This window comes from Chionomys nivalis, chromosome 4 (assembly GCF_950005125.1).
Source record: "Chionomys nivalis chromosome 4, mChiNiv1.1, whole genome shotgun sequence".
NCBI lineage: Eukaryota > Metazoa > Chordata > Mammalia > Rodentia > Cricetidae > Chionomys > Chionomys nivalis.
Window position 1 is genome coordinate 66,091,802 of NC_080089.1, and position 16,991 is coordinate 66,108,792.

Below are 16,991 nucleotides of genomic sequence, written 5' to 3' on the forward strand. Positions count from 1 at the left end.
GGCGAGCAGCTGCACCACTGCAGGGAACACCTGACAGACAGCAGGCGAGCAGCTGCAACGCTGCAGGGAAACACCTGACAGCAGGCGAGCAGCTGCAACGCTGCAGGGAAACACCTGACAGCAGGCAAGCAGCTGCACCGCTGCAGAGAACACCTGACAGCAGGCGAGCAGCTGCACCACTGCAGAGAACACCTGACAGCCAGCAGGCGAGCAGCTGCACCGTGGCGGAGAAGCACCTGTGACATTTGCAAATCTGTCTGCCAGGGAAGCCGCTTGCCAGGGAGGCCACCCCACCCACAGTGTTTACTCTCCCACGGTGTCCTTTCTGTGCCAGGAGCATTGTTATATCCGCTTGTACCTCCTGATATTTAAAGTCTTCTCTTTCTACCCAGGAGCGTGTTATGAATTACGGCCTTCTTGACCCCCAGCCTTTTCCTACTGCTTCCCAGGTTCATTCATAGCTTGTTTGCTGAAACCTGAAAGGGAGAAACCACGATCTTTTACAGCTGCCAACAACTGCTTTACACGAAAGAGCAAAAGCAATTTAACTAGAATCAAATGCTCAAATTAGAATAAGATCAACCCTGTGAACGGATGAGAACTTGTAGTATATACGCAGAGTGGCACAGCACTCAGCTGTGGAAAGGAATGGAGAGTGACTCCATGCTACAAAGACAACCTTGAGAATGATGCTAAAGGAAAGAAGCCACTCTGAGATCACATACCATGTGACTGCCTTTATAGAAAATAGAGCAGGCAACTCCATAGAGAAGGTGGATTAGTGGCTGACAGGGCCTGGAAGGAGGAGAATGGGTAGTAACCATTGACTGGTTTTGGGTGTCTTTTGGGGGTGATGAAAATATTCTAGAACTAAATAGAGTTGATAGTTTCCCACACACTGTGTTTTATTCCTCGTCTATTATGTCGCACGAAAGAAGGATAGTTACAAAATGGGACTGAGGGGGTGGTGAGATGGGTCAGCAGATAAAGGTGCTTGCCACCAAGGCTGACCACCCAAGTTCAATTCCTGGGACCAGTGTGATGGTAGGCAAGAATCTGATTCTTGCAAGTTATATTCAGATCCCTCCACAAATAAGTACATGCTATTTTTTTTTATTAAATCCTTCTCATTTTAATAGTTTGGATAGGAATATGCTGTATGTTTTCCCCCACTCCCCTTCCACCTTTATGAATGTAAATTTTTAAAAAAGGTTTATAAAGGGGACTAGGGTTGCGGATCAGGTTGGTAGAGTGCTTGCCTAGCATGCATGAAGTGCTGGGTTCGGACCCAGCACCACATAAAAGTTAATGTGGTTGTACATATCTATAATCCAGGACTCAGGAGGGAGAGGCAGGATCACCAGATGTTCAAAGTTAAGGGATTCTATAATATGACAGTGAGCACTATGGACTCTGAATCCAGAAGTTCAAGGTCATCCTAAACTACACAAGAATTGAGGCTAGCCTGAGACATAGCCTTGGCTAAAAAATTTTCTTGGTTGTTGTTATAAAACAGAACTGTAACCCTGCCTTGACAAGAGAGAAAAACACAGCTGTGGTTCCAACCACACAGCCTTTGATCAAATGAGGGTCTCCACCAGCTCCTCTCAACTTTAGCTGAACATCAGGCTCCTGGGGTAGCAAAACCTCACAGCCAGGGCCAGGCAAGATTAGAAGCTCACAGAAATTCCTATGTGCTGCAAAGGTTGGTAAATGCTTAGGCCAGTGGTTTGAAAACGTGGAGCCCAGCCCAGCAACAGCAGTACTTCAGGGGGATGTATGAGACATGCAGAGTTTACGGATCCATCTCTAAACTACAGCTTCAGAAACACGGAGTTTCAGAAAGCCTCAGTGGTCTGTGTTGTAACAAGTGTGGTAACCACTCTTCTGAGCCTGGACCCTGTGAAACAGAGAGCACATTCTTCACCCTTTGGGTAAAAGTCTCGGAGCCTCTGTTGTGTGTTTGCCTTCATGATGGCTCTTGTGAAAACACAGTGGCCTACTCAACCCTCAGGCACCCTGCGGGTGAAGTTCTTGGAATAAGATGGGCCCTTTATGGCTGGGTTAGAGTCCATTGGCTGTCTGTGCACCGGTTTTGCTTATTCATCCTTCTGTTGAGAGATATGGGCTATTTCCACTATTTGGCTTTATGAATAACGTTGCTGTCTAGCCAGGCCGGTGGCCACAGTCTGCTGTGGACTCAGCAGTTTCACACCTAGTGCAGTTCCCTCGTCCATGAGTCAAAGAAGACCAGCAAGAACGTCGTGCGTGCAGCTTGCACAGGCAGCTGCTTGTTTTCATTCTCAGGGTGGCTACTGCCACGTTAACACCTGCTGTGCCAGTTTGTCGTCTCTGTAGTCTTTTTAATTCAAGAACTATTTCTTGCATACTTCAGGATATCCAGGCTCTTTAGCAGGAAACACACACACACACAAAGCAAGCTTCCATCTAGCGCACTGTTTTCTTAGTCCTTGGCAGGCATTGGGATCACTTGGAGAGGTGATATTCAGTAACATGCCCCGTGTCCACCCACATGATCTGGTTCAGTAGGTCTAGGATGGGGTCTAAGAGCCTTCATTGTTTGATTGCTTTTCTTGTTTCCTTGATTTTTAGCCAAAGGTGACCTTGAACTTCAGATTCCCTTGTCTCTACCTCACGAGAGGTAGAATTTCTCATGTGCATCTCTACACTTCATTTGGTGCTGGGGATGGAATCGGGGGCTTTTTCTTGCTAGGCCAGTGCTCTGTCTTCAAGATATATCCTCTAACCGAGCTACATTCCCAGCTAGAGTATATATCTTGAAGGAGCTCTAGGGAGATGGGAGTGATGCTGTTTCTCTGGGAGACTTTAAGTACCACTGGACCACTGGTGTAGAAAGACCAAGCCCTCTTTTGCTCAGTGTAGTTGCTGCAGGGGTGAAGAGCGCAAAGGGCCCCGCACAGCACAGAGCAAGGAAGTATTTTGATCTGCCTTAGAGTGTGAGCAGGCAGATATTCTGGGGAGCTGCCAAGAAGTTCAGCCCATTGGGATAAAAAGGCAAGGTGAGAGAGTAGCAGGTAGCAGTCCAGGAGGGAACTGTGGCTTCTCTGTGACAAGCAGAGAAGACAGCAGGTCCTGAGGGCCTGCCAAGAGGGTGGCTGAGAAGGAGGAGCAAAAGCAAATAGATAATTTACCTTTGACATCTTGGAAACCCCACCCTCCTCGCTATAAAAGGCTTTCTTCCAAAAAGGACCCAACAAAAACCTTGACGTCAGAGTGTGAATAATTATGGAGCCCTTTTGTCCCTTATTCCAGCAATATTGGAGGATTATAGGCAGGGTGTGGTGGGGAGGGTAGGAGGGTATGGAAGGGCAGGAGAAAGAGAAGGTTTGCATTGGCTAGCAGAGTTGATTGACAAACCCGCCTCATCCTCCCTACCTGCACCATCGTTCCCTCCCACCACGGCAGATACAGAAATGTTGGCAGAGTGACCTAGGTTAGACTTTACAAGGTCTAAGCTGATTTTGCCTCTTAAATTGACTCAAATTAAAACAGATACAATAAAGATAAAATCTGGATACAAAGGATGACTTAGGCACCATTAGAGAACTCTGTCTACTTTGATTAGTCTATAAGGTAAAACCCAGGGGACAGAGTGGCCTTTGGAGCGGCCCCTTCAAGTGCCCTAAGAGTCGCCCTAGCCCTCTAGTCTTTCCCCTGTTCTAGCTGAGGTCTGATTCATCTATAACATTAACAAAGGGAAAGTTTCCATGCGGTGTGATTCCTTGACCTCTATTAGTAAATAACACAACCAGGAGACCTCAGCCATCAATGATTAACCTGTGGTCCTGGCATCTTCCTTTCTTCTGGATGGTTCTTGACTTTCTGCTGTGTCTGGCCACTTAATAGAGAAGGGCAGGCCAGGGGTAGGCCAAGTCCAGCCAGGTGTGCTTAGGTTCATTGTGAGAAACCATATATATTTTTTAAAAAAATAACTTCCCAGTGAACTGCAGGAATAAAGTGTACTTTAAATATGTCTTAAAATGTAGTTCTATATTCAAAGAATATCCTAGAAATCTGTGGTTCTGAGTTGGTTTTAGAGGAAACGGACTGTTCTCCTTCCCTCCTGAATGGGATTCTGGGGCTTAGCTGCATTTTCTGTGGTTCCAGCCACAGGATCAGGACTGATGGATGACCTCTCCAGAGAGAGGTGGGTACCAGCCCCCTGAGAGGAAGATCTCTTTAACACGTAGAGGTTCATAAATGAGTAGGTGATGAATGATCCCTGCTCAGCCTCAACAGAAAGTGGTTTATTCCTGGGCGAGAAGCCCAATGGACCCCAGTTCTCTCTGAGTGCATGCCTCCTGTGCACCTGACCCCAGCTATCGGCTTTGGCATAGGCGCCCCAGGCTCTTCATCTGGAAGACTGCTCCCCAGCTTTGTTCATGGGCCATTTCATCTCATTCTTTAAGCTTCGACATGGATGGCTCCTCCTCCGGGAAGTCTGCCTGCACCACTGCCCAGCAGTGGTTTCCCCTTTCCTCCATCAGGGCCCTGGTTCGGTTCCTCCGAAGCACCAACTGCAGACTGTGCCATTTGACTGGTGTCGGGGTCATTTATTTGTGATGGCCTCGATCCCTGAAATGTTACTGAACAAGGACAGAAAGTAGATCTGCTTCGTCATCGGTCATATTCAACACCGGGTCTAATGCCTGGCACACTGAAGGCACCTTTTAAAGAAACGAATAACTTCAAAATTAAATAGCAGTCCACGAAGGAAATTAATTAGAGATTTTTTTCTCCTTTATTCAATATATAGCTACTCAGATGTGTGTGTGTGTGTGTGTGTGTGTGTGTGTGTGTGTATGTGTGCGCGCGTGCGCACATGCATGGGTGTGGAGGCCAGAGGTCAACCTCGGGTGCTGTTCCTTGGGAGTTGACCACCTTATTTTTGATGCATGGTTTCTCAGTAGGACCCAGGGCTTCTCAGTCTTTAGCTAGACTAGTTGGCCAGTGTGGCCCAGAGAGCCTCCTGTCCGCCTCTCCAGCTATGATTACAAGTGCATGCACACGTTGTTTTTTACGTGGGTGCCGAGGATCAAACTCATGCCCTCATGCTTGCGTGACAAGTACTTTACTATATGAAGAAGGACCCTTAAAAGAAATCCCACACCAGCTCAGAACTGAGAATAATAGAGGGTCATTTATTTAGGGGTAGACTCACAAAACACAATTCTCTGCTGGAAGGGAGAACAGCAATTGAATCCTGCAGCTGGAAAAGAGAGCTGATGTGTGTTTTAAAAAGGCATAAATAGTATAAGAGGCCACACCCAAGTGGGCGGGTAACTTAAAGGCTACTGGCAGTAGGAATCCTACAGCACCCGTGTGAACTCTCACCCCAGCCCTCACAGTTTTATTGTGACTGCATCCTGTATAGTTAAGTGTGCACTCATGGGTGCTTTACAATCGCTGGTCATTCCCATGCACATGTATGTGCTAGGACTAGCCGTGCATTTGCTTCCCCTAGATCCCTGAATACAACAAACTGGGAGCCTTTGAGAGACTAACCAAAACCTACAAATTTCATTGTATGGAAAATATCGCTGGTAGTTGGCAAAAAGTCTCACCAACATCTAGAATGTCAACTTTGCATCATAGCCAAACAGTTCTGATGTGTTTTTTTTTTTTTTTTTTTTTTTTTTTTTTTTTTTTTTTTTTTTTTTTTTTTGAGACAGGGTTTCTCTGTAGCTTTGGAGCCTGTCCTGGAACTTCCTTTGTAGACCAGGCTGGCCTCGAACTCACAGAGATCCGCCTGCCTCTGCCTCCCAAGTGCTGGGATCTGATGTGTTTTTGTAGCCAGTCTGAAGAGACAAGGCCTTAAGCATCCATGCAGACACCCAAAGCACTGACCTCAGAGAGTGTGACCAAAAGTCAGGGTAGTTGGCAAGACTGAACAACCAATTTTTAGGAAAAAGCCCCAAAAGCCAACCTCAAAATCAGAGACGAGACCATGAATATATCTTTACTTTTTATTATTGTTGTCAGTCCAACTTCATAAAATCCTGTCAAATCACAAATAAAATAATATATATTTTCTTTAAAACTGCGGGGCTGGAGAGATGGATCAGTGATTGAGAGCCCTTGCCAGAGACCTGAGTTTGATCCCAGCACCCATGACAAGTAGCTCACAACTGCCTGAAGCTCCAGTTTCAGGGGATCCAGCTTATTCCTCTGGCCTCCATGGGCACTGCACTCATATGCACACACCTGCACACACACGTATACACACATACTTAAAAATAACATAAAATCGTTATTAATCTTGAGCACACAGGGTTGTCAGTGAGAAACTGTAAACAAGCCTTAAGGGTAATTACGTGCGTCATGCTTTTATTATTATGTTAAGTGCTATAATGTGGATGTATCAGGAACATAAACCTAAGAAATTACTTGACCCATATATTTTTTTTTTACCCAGACATCATGTCTGCAAACAGGCTATAAAATTATCCTTCAATCACTTGCATAAATTCTTCGCCCAGAGCAGTAATGTATCTCATGCTGTGTGTGCGAATGTCTTCTGAGCACCGGGGCTACAAACTCTTAAGATCACTTTATGAGGTGACCAGGGAAATTTGAAAAGTCACTGGATAGTTAATGATAGTAATGAATTATAAACAGGTGTTACATATGAAATGAGCATATGGTTTAAAGAACCCTTATCTTTAAAGATACATAAATATCAGCATGTCTTGGTCAGAGTTTCTATTGCTCTGATAAACACCATGACCAGAAAGCACTTGGGGAGGAAAGGGTTATTCTCAGCTTACAAGTCTCAGATCACACTCCATCACTGAGGGAAGTCAGAGCCAGAACTCAAGACAGAAACCTAAAGGCAGGAACTGAAGGTGCCATGAAAAGTCACTGACTGGCTTGCTTCCTAGGGCTGACTCTGCCTGCTTTTTTTATACAAATTAGGAAGATCATGGGTGGCACTGCCCACAGTGAGCCAGGCCTTCCCACATCAATCATTAATCAAGAAAATGCCCTCCAGACTTACCCATAGGCCAATCTGGTGGGGGCATTTCCTCTTGAAGTTCCCTCTTCCCAAATGACTGTAGCTTGTGTCAAGTTGCCAAAAAACTAGCCAGCACTGGCAGATTTTCTTCCATAGTTGGGGGAGGAAATGAAGGAACCTGGGGATAGCTCAAACTACTGAGGTCGTGAAAAGACAGTACAAAGTGGTCTTTATGCTGCATTCTTTCTCTGTCTTTAAACAGGGCCTCACGTGACCTAGGCTGGCCTTGAACTCTAGTTTTACCTCTGAGTGCTGAGATAACAGACAACTTCTTTATTCCCGGAGCTCTGCAGTGCTGAGGATCGAGGCAAACCATTTCCTGTCCTGCTTCAGCTCCAGCCCGTACTATGTGTCTTACTTTTGTTAATGCTTAGAAATTTTTCTGTAATCAAAATCAAAATAAGATGCATAATGAGTTGAATGTGGTTGTGCATGCCTCTGATCCCAGCAGTTGAGAGTCAGAGACTGGAGGCCTGCCCCAAGTTTGAGGCAAGCTTGGTATTTATGTATTGAGTTTTAGGCCAGTCAAGGTTGCATGGTAAGACCCTGTCTCAAAAAAACAAAACAAAAAACAAACAAAAAAACAAATGAAACCAAAGGACAAGAAAGCAAAGATACAGTGTATATTAAAAACAAAAGAACCAGAGATGAGTACAGGGTTAGAAATCACGTCCTTGTTTTTAGGATGGCTGGCTTGCTCAGGCTGCGTCCCTCTCAGAAGGCCAGCCATTCAGATGGCTGTCTTCCCAAAGCTCATCCTCCTCTTCAAGACATCCATCGTTTTTGCAGCCTGCAGACTCTCAGGATCTCTGATTGGGGTTTTCATTGTCTGGGTGTCATTTTCAGACAGGCTGCTGTGTTCAGTCTGCAGCATTCAGCAAACCCCCACTGAGTGCCTTCTTCAACCCAGGATGAATTCTGGTCTTCCAGGCTGGACCCTCTCCCGCTTCTGATGTCTGTCAGGTCTGCTTTTCTAGTTTCTAAACATGCTGTGCCCACACACTTCCCAGATGTCCTATGTTGAAAATCTGTGCCTTTCTGAAGCTCATCTATTTCTCAAAGCCCAGTTCAAATCTTACCAAAGCCAGTGTCTGCTTCGTTAAGGCTGAACTTCTCAGCCAGCTGGAGGTTCCTACAAGGGCAGTGACTCAACTCTTTCTGCACCTGAGTTGCCTGAGGCTATCCCCAGACTCCTGCTCTTTCCAAAGACCTCTGCTGATCTCTGAAGGCCATTCCCTGTGAACACACACTGGTGACTACAAACCATGGATAAAGATGGGCTCTTAAATTCATTTAAAAAATTCAGTCAAAAAGGGATGAGACTAGAACAGTGGTTACAAGAAGGTTTGTTCTGTTCTTCAGTGGGGAGGCCTGAATATACCTCCATGCAGATGGCGGAAGAGATCAGGGAAGGAAGGTTTGGTAGAGGAGAAAGAAAAGTGCGGTGCTGGACAAGCAGGGACAGTCTGAGCTATTTTTAAAATGTGGAAAATGGCTAGTTTCTGCTTTGTCTTCCTGGGAGGGGGATGAGGAGAGCACGTTTGGAACGACCAGGCCACAGAAGCAAGGCTGCCTTTAGAGCACACTAGAGCAATCTGGTTACAGCAGGATTATGGGATTATCCTTGACCAAAGCAAGAGAGGAAGCCTGGCACTGCGGACTGGGAAGGTAGAGACAGGGCAGCCTGTGGAGGGCTCTTGCAGGGTGGCGTGGTAAGGGTCTAGCCTGAGATGGTGAGGTGGTACGGAAAGTTGTGACTTGACCAGCTGAGGGCAGAGAGCCAGCAGGGTTCATCTGGCTGAGATTTTGAGTGTGGCAGGAGTGAGGTCCAGGTGTTGTCTGATACTGCACGGTGCCATCAAACCGTGACCTGGACCCAGCGCGTTGACTGTTGCAACGTGTGGCCCTTACTGAATACTAAATTTTACAAACAAAACAAAATGAAAATGATTAACAACTTGTCAGCTGGTAGCTGTCTCTCCAGAAGGCTGCAGCATGTCTTGTATGCATATGTCTTTTTTTTACGTGCCCTCTCTCCTCCTGAGGTCCACACTTTGATCTCTGTTAAAACTGTTTCTCTGTCAGTTTGAACTTTGCTTCATACTGACTCAGACTGAAATTACTTTCATCTGCACAGTTGGGCATCGCTGTTTCACCTGAGCAAATGTCTTTGCAAGGGGTCAGGCTGCAGTATAAGTCTGCGTCCCTAGGGCCATTGCCATCTTCCCTCGGGGCCCATCTGAGACAGATTCCAAGCTGAGGCTTTCCCATGTCCTCTCCTTCAGGGAAGGCAAGTCTAGACCTTAGATGCTGGAGAAGCAGGATCTAGCAGCTCAATAGTGAGGAAGTTTCAAAAACTGAAATCTTAGGTCACCATCAACTCGTAAAATTGAGGGGTGAAAATCTCAAGAGGGGAAAATTGAACCTGGATCGAGAGATGGGGGAAGCTGAGAGGACAAAAGAAGGGAAAGGGGACCCTCACTCTGGAGACTGACTGAAACCTCTCCTGCTGAGAGCCAAGAATTTTAACATAGCTAAAATTCTCTGTGAGTATGACCCACATAGAGACAGAATTCTCTTTTCCATGGAGATACTGTAGATAAGAATGTTCAAACAGCAGAGGGGAGGGCTGGAAGAAAGTGGTAGTGAGCTTTCCTGGCAGGCATGTGGCCATAGAGTCTATCACCAGTACTGCAGATAATATTAATATCAATAATGATAATAAAAGAATGCTAAAAACAACAGCAAAAGACTTGGGAGATGGCTCAGTGGGCAAAGTCACTTACTGCCCAGAGTGTGATCCTGGGGACCCACGCGCTGGGAGGAGAGAACTGACTCCCACAAGGTGATCTCTAGTTCTGCATGAACTTGGAGGCATGCACATGTTTATATACCCATGTGCCCAGCTGCATATACATGCACAATAAAAATATTAAAAGGGCAATAAATTATGCATAAGCCTAAGCAAAAATGACTTTTGGATTTAAAAAATTACCATGTGCCGTATGATACACACACACACACACACAATCCTGTAGAGTCTGCTCTCTGCGTCCATCTTTACATGGGTTCCAGGAATCGAACTGAGGTCATCAGGCTTGGGCATCAAGCTCTTTCCCTGCAGCTCATGACCTTTGGATTTAACCTGACCTCTTCCCCAGCTGGAGTTTTCTGAGAATCTCATGACAGGAGCATGAACCCTGCTTATAGTGAAAACATGCCTGGATTTCTTTGTAACTGAGATCTAGTAAAGACTCTGTTGTCCTTTGTGACCTATGGGTTTAATCCTATGAGCCTGTAATACCCAGTTCTTTTAGAAGCCACCCAGTGACCACATTTACTAAAAGGAAGAAGAACATCTCTTAGAAGCCTTATGAACAGTGTAACTTCTGAAGTCACCGATGCTGTATCTGGGGCTAATGCTAAGACAATAAATAAGAGGTCCTCTAGAATTCTGCCTTGTGTCTATGCTGCCTTTTCCTGACTGCCCTTCTGTCCCCTAACACCAACACATCTGTTAGCATCCTTTCTCTTTCTTCCTTTCTCCACTCCTTTCTTCCTCCCTTTCTTTTCCTTCTTCTTCTTCTTCTTCTTCTTCTTCTTCTTCTTCTTCTTCTTCTTCTTCTTCTTCTTCTTCTTCTTCTTCTTCCTCTTCCTCTTCCTCCTCCTCCTCCTCCTCCTCCTCCTCCTCCTTCTTTTTTTTAGAGATAGAGTTTCTCTAATGTGTATCCAGTGTAGCCCTGGCTATACTGGAACTCACTCTGTAGACCAGGCTGGTCTCAAACTCAGAGATCTGCCTGCCTTTGCCTCCTGAGTGCTGGGATTACAAGTGTGTATCACCACTGCCCAGCTTAGCACCATTTCTTAAGTAAACTCCTACTTTGCCTCTTTCAAAAAGAAAGACACTATGATCTAGTTGTAAAACTGAATGCTGGTCGAATTTGTTAATATGAAATTCTAACTTAGCTTTGCAGGGATGACAGTGGTATTGAGTTTTTGCTCTGAGGGCTCATGGTTTAGGCAAGCCTACTGAGACACGTACAGATGAAGTAAACCTGGCTTGTTGCAGAGTGATCCGGGCAGATGGTGAAGATGAAACGGACCCGCTGTAACTCATAAGCTGTCACAGCTGGGTGATGTGGCGTGCACCTTGCTTATCTCCCTCTGCTGTTGGATGCAGCTGAAATTTCCCCTACACAGATAATCTGGTTCTCAGATAATGCGGGTCCTGTACCCTGGGCCTGACAATTCCCAGTCAGAAGTCACGAGAGACATTTTGAACTGTGATGTGCTAATCAACTTTATATTTTAAAAGAAAGATCTGTCCACTTCTTTTTGCCACCAGTAGGGAAATTCATGAACTAGAAAGAAATAATGTCTTGATTTTACTTGGGAAAACACACTTTGGGGTGTACATGGTCTCCTTCATAATCATGGGGGTTCAACCAATGGAAGAGGTGTCAAGGAAACCCAGAGCAAAGGCAAGTGTTTACAGGAGCTGCTTTGTAAGACTTGCTCCCAGCACAGGCTCTCTGGTAAAGAACACTTGGCAAGCGTCTGAAAGCTGGAGCAGGGTTGGTAGCTCAGCTGGTAGAATGATTGATACATAGCACCACCTAAACTAGGCGTGGTGGTACATGCCTGTAATCCCAGCAATGGAGAGATGTGGGCAGAGGATCAGAGGTACAAGGTCTCAGGAGAGAGAGAGAGAGAGAGAGAGAGAGAGAGAGAGAGAGAGAGAGAGAGAGAGAGAGAGAGAGATTGTGATAGACTTACTTGAGAAATTGTAGCCTTCAGTGACCCTCCCAGGCCTACTGTGGCTGGGATCACCTGGACTAGACAGAAGCTGGAGGACAATGGCAAAGAATCTGCCACTGTCATGTTTGAAATTGGTTGTCTGGGTGCCTAGTCATGTGTCTTCCTCTCTAGATTCCTGAGTCAGGACATCATGAGGCTGTATGACACTGTCCCCAGGTGTGCAAAGGGAAAGAGTGCTGATGTGGTGGTGGAGGGTCTATGAACTCTGTGAAGCCCTGCTTACCAGGCCGCATCCCGCACTTGCAGTATGGAGAGCAGGTCTCCTTTCCAACAAGTGGCCGCAGCTGCCCAGAGCCAATCCTCGCAGAGGAGGACTTGGAAAGACATTCTGGACCTGAACAAATGATCTCATTTTTAAACTGTTTTTAAAAGGCAGGGTCTCATGTAACCGAGCTGGCCTCAAACTCACTATGTAGCCAAGGCTGGCCTTGAGTTCTTGATCCCCTCGCCTCCACACACACGTACTAGGATTACAGAGGATCAGTAGGATGGCTCAGTGGGTAAATGTGTTGACTGTGAAAGCCTGGGATCCCAAATTCAATTGCTGGGACCCATGCAAAAAAACAAGATACGGAGGCATACATCTATAATCCCAGCATTCCTATCCTGAGATAGGGGGCAGAGGCAGGAGAATCTAATCTCCCCAGAAGCTCACAGGCCAGCTAACCAAGAGTATGCATGCATCTGTACACACACAGAGACAGAGACAGGGACAGGGACAGAGAGATAGAGACAGAGATAGACACAGACATGAAAGAAAGAAGAGAGAGAGAGAGAGCGAGAGAGGAAGGAAGGGAGAGGGGGAGGGGTAGAGGGAGGGAGTAGAGTAGGAAGCAGTACTGGGTTCTGGATAGGCTCCACCATAACTGGCTCCCACTCTTTTTTAAAGGGAAAAAAGCATGCGGGGGACTTCAAACAGGTAATCAAGTACCCTTAGAGAATACGCAGGAAACAGGTGGGAGAATTAGTAAGCGTGTGAGGACCTGCCATGTGCCAGGCATGGTAGGAAATGGGATGAAGGAGACACTCCTCGCCTCCAAGGAGAATGTAGGAGAGAGGGGAGGAAACAAATGCACAGAATCTCCCAGATAAACACCCGGAGAGAAGACACCAAAGCTTCATGATCCAAGCCAGGTAACTCTGGCGTTAAGCCAAAGTCTAAATTTGGACAAATTGCTTCATCTCAGTATTTCATCTACAGAACACTTTCATCTTCTCCCTGTGGCCATGTCAAGGTTATAGATTCTAGAAGGGCCAAACTGCTAAAATAAATCCTGCTGCTGATGGTAAAAGAAGCAGGGGGATGGGAAAGGCTTTAGAGCCTGATGCCACGAGGGCCTGTGACTAGTGCCAGTGACTAACTTGCCTGTGGACAGAGGCCAGGACTGGGGAGGTGGTGTCTACACCCCAGGCTGCTCAGGGACACCAGCATCCTGTACCTTCGCTCTTGAAGCTGGTTCCCACCAGGCATTTTATCACACGCACTAGAGCTGCCTTGGCATGAACGAGCCTCCGTGAGTCGTTCCAACTTGCCTGGTGCGGAGGGTGAAGCTGCTTAGTCCTGTAATCTTTATAAATATTGGATCTCAGGAGCCAGGAGGGACCTTCCAGAATACGGTATCCAACCCTGCCATTTCCACTAAGGTGGGAAACATGCCCTGGCTGTGGCCACTCACCAAGACAGGGGGACAGGTGGTGGTGCAGGTGTGTTTCCTGGGCATTCCGTGTTCCCGCCTCGCTTTCTGCTGAAGCCTAGGCCACACTGACTCTATGTTTAACATGCTTGTTTCTCTCACCCCCAAATACCCAGTGTGGCTCTAACTTCTAATAATGACTATGTAGGACACAATTTACACAGTTTCCTCCTTATAGCCTCCCAAGGTCTCAGCTATTAGAGGGAAAATGTCTGCCAGTAGTCTGAAAATCCTTTTAATTACCATGGAAGATAATCTTTTAAAGGCAGATCTATATTCTTTCAAGATTTTCCCCTGTGGGAGTAACATAGTTTTCACTGGCTCTCAAGCTCCCTAATGCTGCGACCCTTTAATATAATTCTTCATGTCGTGGTGACTTCCAACCACAAAATTATTTTCATTGCTACTTCATAACCGCAATTTTGCTACTGTTATGAATTGTAATGTAAGCATCTGTGTTTTCTGATGGTCTTAGGTGACCCTTGTGGAAGGGTTGTTCCACCCCTGGGGTCGCCAACCCCCAGGTTGAGAACCACTGGTTTATCTGAACATGGGATGCTTGTTTTCATTCACAGAGGAGTGGCTGCTAGCCAGTGTTTAGTAAGGAGTGTAAGCCCTGGATGGTTTCCACTCTGAGCCTGTTTCTCTTCACTGAGGACCTGTCAATTTTATCACAATAATTAGACTGTATTCTCACCAGGCTTCCTTTCCGTTAAAACCCTGCTGTGCTTGTCTTCGTGATGCCAGGCCTATAATTACTCAATATTTTCCAAGCATTGTTTCCGGGTTGCATCCTGCACTCTAGATGTGGGTATCAGGAGTCTGTATCCCCAGGGTTTCCCATCAGGAACATCACACTGTGAACCTACCAGCCTAAGAGACCTACTTGAGCGATGATAGTCAGATACCCATGGTGCATCCTGACACAGTTTGACAGATTCATCAAGTTTTCCCCACAAGAATACCTGCTTGCATGTCCCTAGAGTATCCAACTTGGTGACATCAAGACCTAGAGTCAATAGGTGGCATATATTGGTGCTCAACAAGCGGAGGGTGAATTGCTGGATGTCTCCAGTCTTCATATAGGGAGGATATGTACTGTGTCAACAAGGCAATAAAGTGGAGGTTGGGTGGGGGCCCTAGTTTCTGGCCTGGGCTAATCCAGTCTCTCGACCTCTACAGGACTTTAACAGCAGATGGTTCTGAGATGTTTTCTGGGCCTGATTCTATAAGCTGGTGTCTCCAGGTCTTGAACAGCTTACCTCTAAAACTAGGGCCAACTCTTCTCTCTCATAGCGTTACAATGAGCAAAGAGGTCAAGTATTTCTTCTGACTCTCCCTAGTCTCAGATTACATCCACATCTGAAGCCAAGGGACCAGTACGTATACTTGCCTCATGCAGAATGGTGTGTCGCCTATGGAAAGACAAGGGAATAGAAAGGAGTTATTTTATAAACAGAGACTAGACAGTATGGAAAATTCCTGGTGGAAAACTAAGCTTCAGATTGGATCTCTCCTTCTAGGTGCTACTGGGGAAAAGAACTGGTCCAAGAAGTACCCGTCATGTGGGGGCTTCCTACAGTCCCCGATAGACCTGCATAGCGACATCCTCCAGTATGATGCCAGCCTCACACCCCTACAGTTCCAAGGTTACAATGCATCTGCTGAAAAGCTGTTGAACCTGACCAATGATGGCCATTCTGGTAAGGGGGAGATCTCAGAGACCCTGAGAGGCAGATCTGAGGCCCTGTTGACTCCCTGGTCTGACTCTTGTATCTTGCCGGGAGGGGCCCCCTGGAGGCACTCAGGAGAAGGAGCTAGGAGGAGGCTGTGGGGCCTTCCCCGGCCAACTGCCTTGTATATGGGGCTGTGTGCTGCAAGTCCTGGCTCCAGTGATGCTTCTTGGCAGCACATTTCCGAATCTCATCTCTTGAGGAAGCGGGAGGGAAGGGATAGATCTGATCCCATTGGTCCATTGACTAAGCTGCCAGGGTGAAACCAGCAATTCAGTGGGTGGACACTCAGGGTTTAGAGTCAGACAGACTGGGCTTGAATCATGACTTTGACACACACACACACATGAGCCCAGGTTTAGGGTGAGTCTTTCCAACCAAGGAAATCTTCAGAAGAGTGCCCAGCAGCTTAGGATATAGTTGATTCCAGATATTAATTTAGTTGACAACCAAGATTAGCCATCACAGATACTAATGAGTCATCAGACTGGATAAGAGGTTTAACTTCCTTGAATTGTCATTTGGAAGAGTGACCCATTGGTCTGTTTGGTGAACACAAGAGATGGGGCACATCAGTCTGTTGTATAGTAAATGCTTCTGAAATAGCAATTGTCATTGGAATATAATTTTCCAACTTGGGAAGTTCGTCACTGATGGTTCTATTATCACAGGCAGGAGCCTGATACATGGATAAGTAAAGATTCAACCATCATCGGCGTAGGTTGATACTTTCCAGGGGGGTCCATGAAGGTGCTGGGGCCACTGGAGTTGCACTAGGGGAAGGAGGCCAGGTCTTGGACCCGCAGGCAATATTGCTCTGGTCTACCCACTTGTACCCGTGCAGGGGGTTACCTGCCTGCCTGCTTTCTAGCAGGGCTGGTCTGGCCAGGGTTCAGCTGGCCAGGGCTCTGAAGGCTGCTCCTCCACTCTTCACAGTGAGACTGAATCTGAACTCGGACATGTATATTCAGGGCCTCCAGCCTTACCAATACAGGGCGGAGCAGCTGCACCTGCACTGGGGGAACCCTAACGACCCCCGTGGCTCTGAACACACCGTGAGTGGGAAGCATTTCGCTGCCGAGGTGAGTGAATGGCCTGTCTGGTAGAGAGTACCTGGCGCTGGTCCCCTCTTTGTGGTCACTGGGATAGAGCTACCTTCATAGTCTTTGTGGGCAGCACAGCAAAGTCTCACCTCCCTGCATTTAGCCAGGTGTCTTTGTCCCTTTCTTTGCTGGAGCATACTGAGTTTGCCTGTTTCTTTTACTGTGGGATGCTGTTGAGAAGGCCAGCCTTGCAGATGGCTTGGTGGATGCATGTGGTCCTTTTCTAGACATACTCTGCTGTGTGCACATGAAGACCTCACAACTTGTCTGGCTGTTAATCATACCAGGCTCATTGCTCCCCCATGCTTCTCAGTCTTCATATATCATACTGCTTACAAATGTCTTTCCCACATCCTCCTTCGTCTTCTTAGTCATAAATTGTACTTGAAATATGAGAACACTTATTCAGGACCGCTCTTATAGTTTGCCACAGATTAAGGGGTGACTGGCACTAAGATGTGCAGGACATCGCTGTGAGTGGAGATTCTCTGAAAATGGTTTGGGAGATGGGCACAGCACTGTGTCATGTCGCCTTGAAATTCTAATCCAAAGTATCAAAGGGAAAGAGAAGGGAGGCAGAATGTTC

At 46.6% G+C, this 16,991-nt stretch overlaps 1 protein-coding gene across 4 annotated transcripts in view; it reads left to right on the forward strand.

Annotated features, from left to right (window-relative positions):
• Ca12 (carbonic anhydrase 12) overlaps positions 1-16,991 on the forward strand; it is a 53,262-nt gene that overhangs the window by 20,204 nt on the left and 16,067 nt on the right. For 3 of the 4 annotated variants that reach the window (XM_057768300.1, XM_057768301.1, XM_057768302.1), the window contains exons 3-4: positions 15,093-15,272; positions 16,239-16,384. In XM_057768300.1, the coding sequence (XP_057624283.1) occupies positions 15,093-15,272; positions 16,239-16,384 (326 nt within the window). The remainder of the gene's footprint in view (positions 1-15,092; positions 15,273-16,238; positions 16,385-16,991) is intronic. The other variant, XM_057768303.1, reaches the window with a different exon arrangement.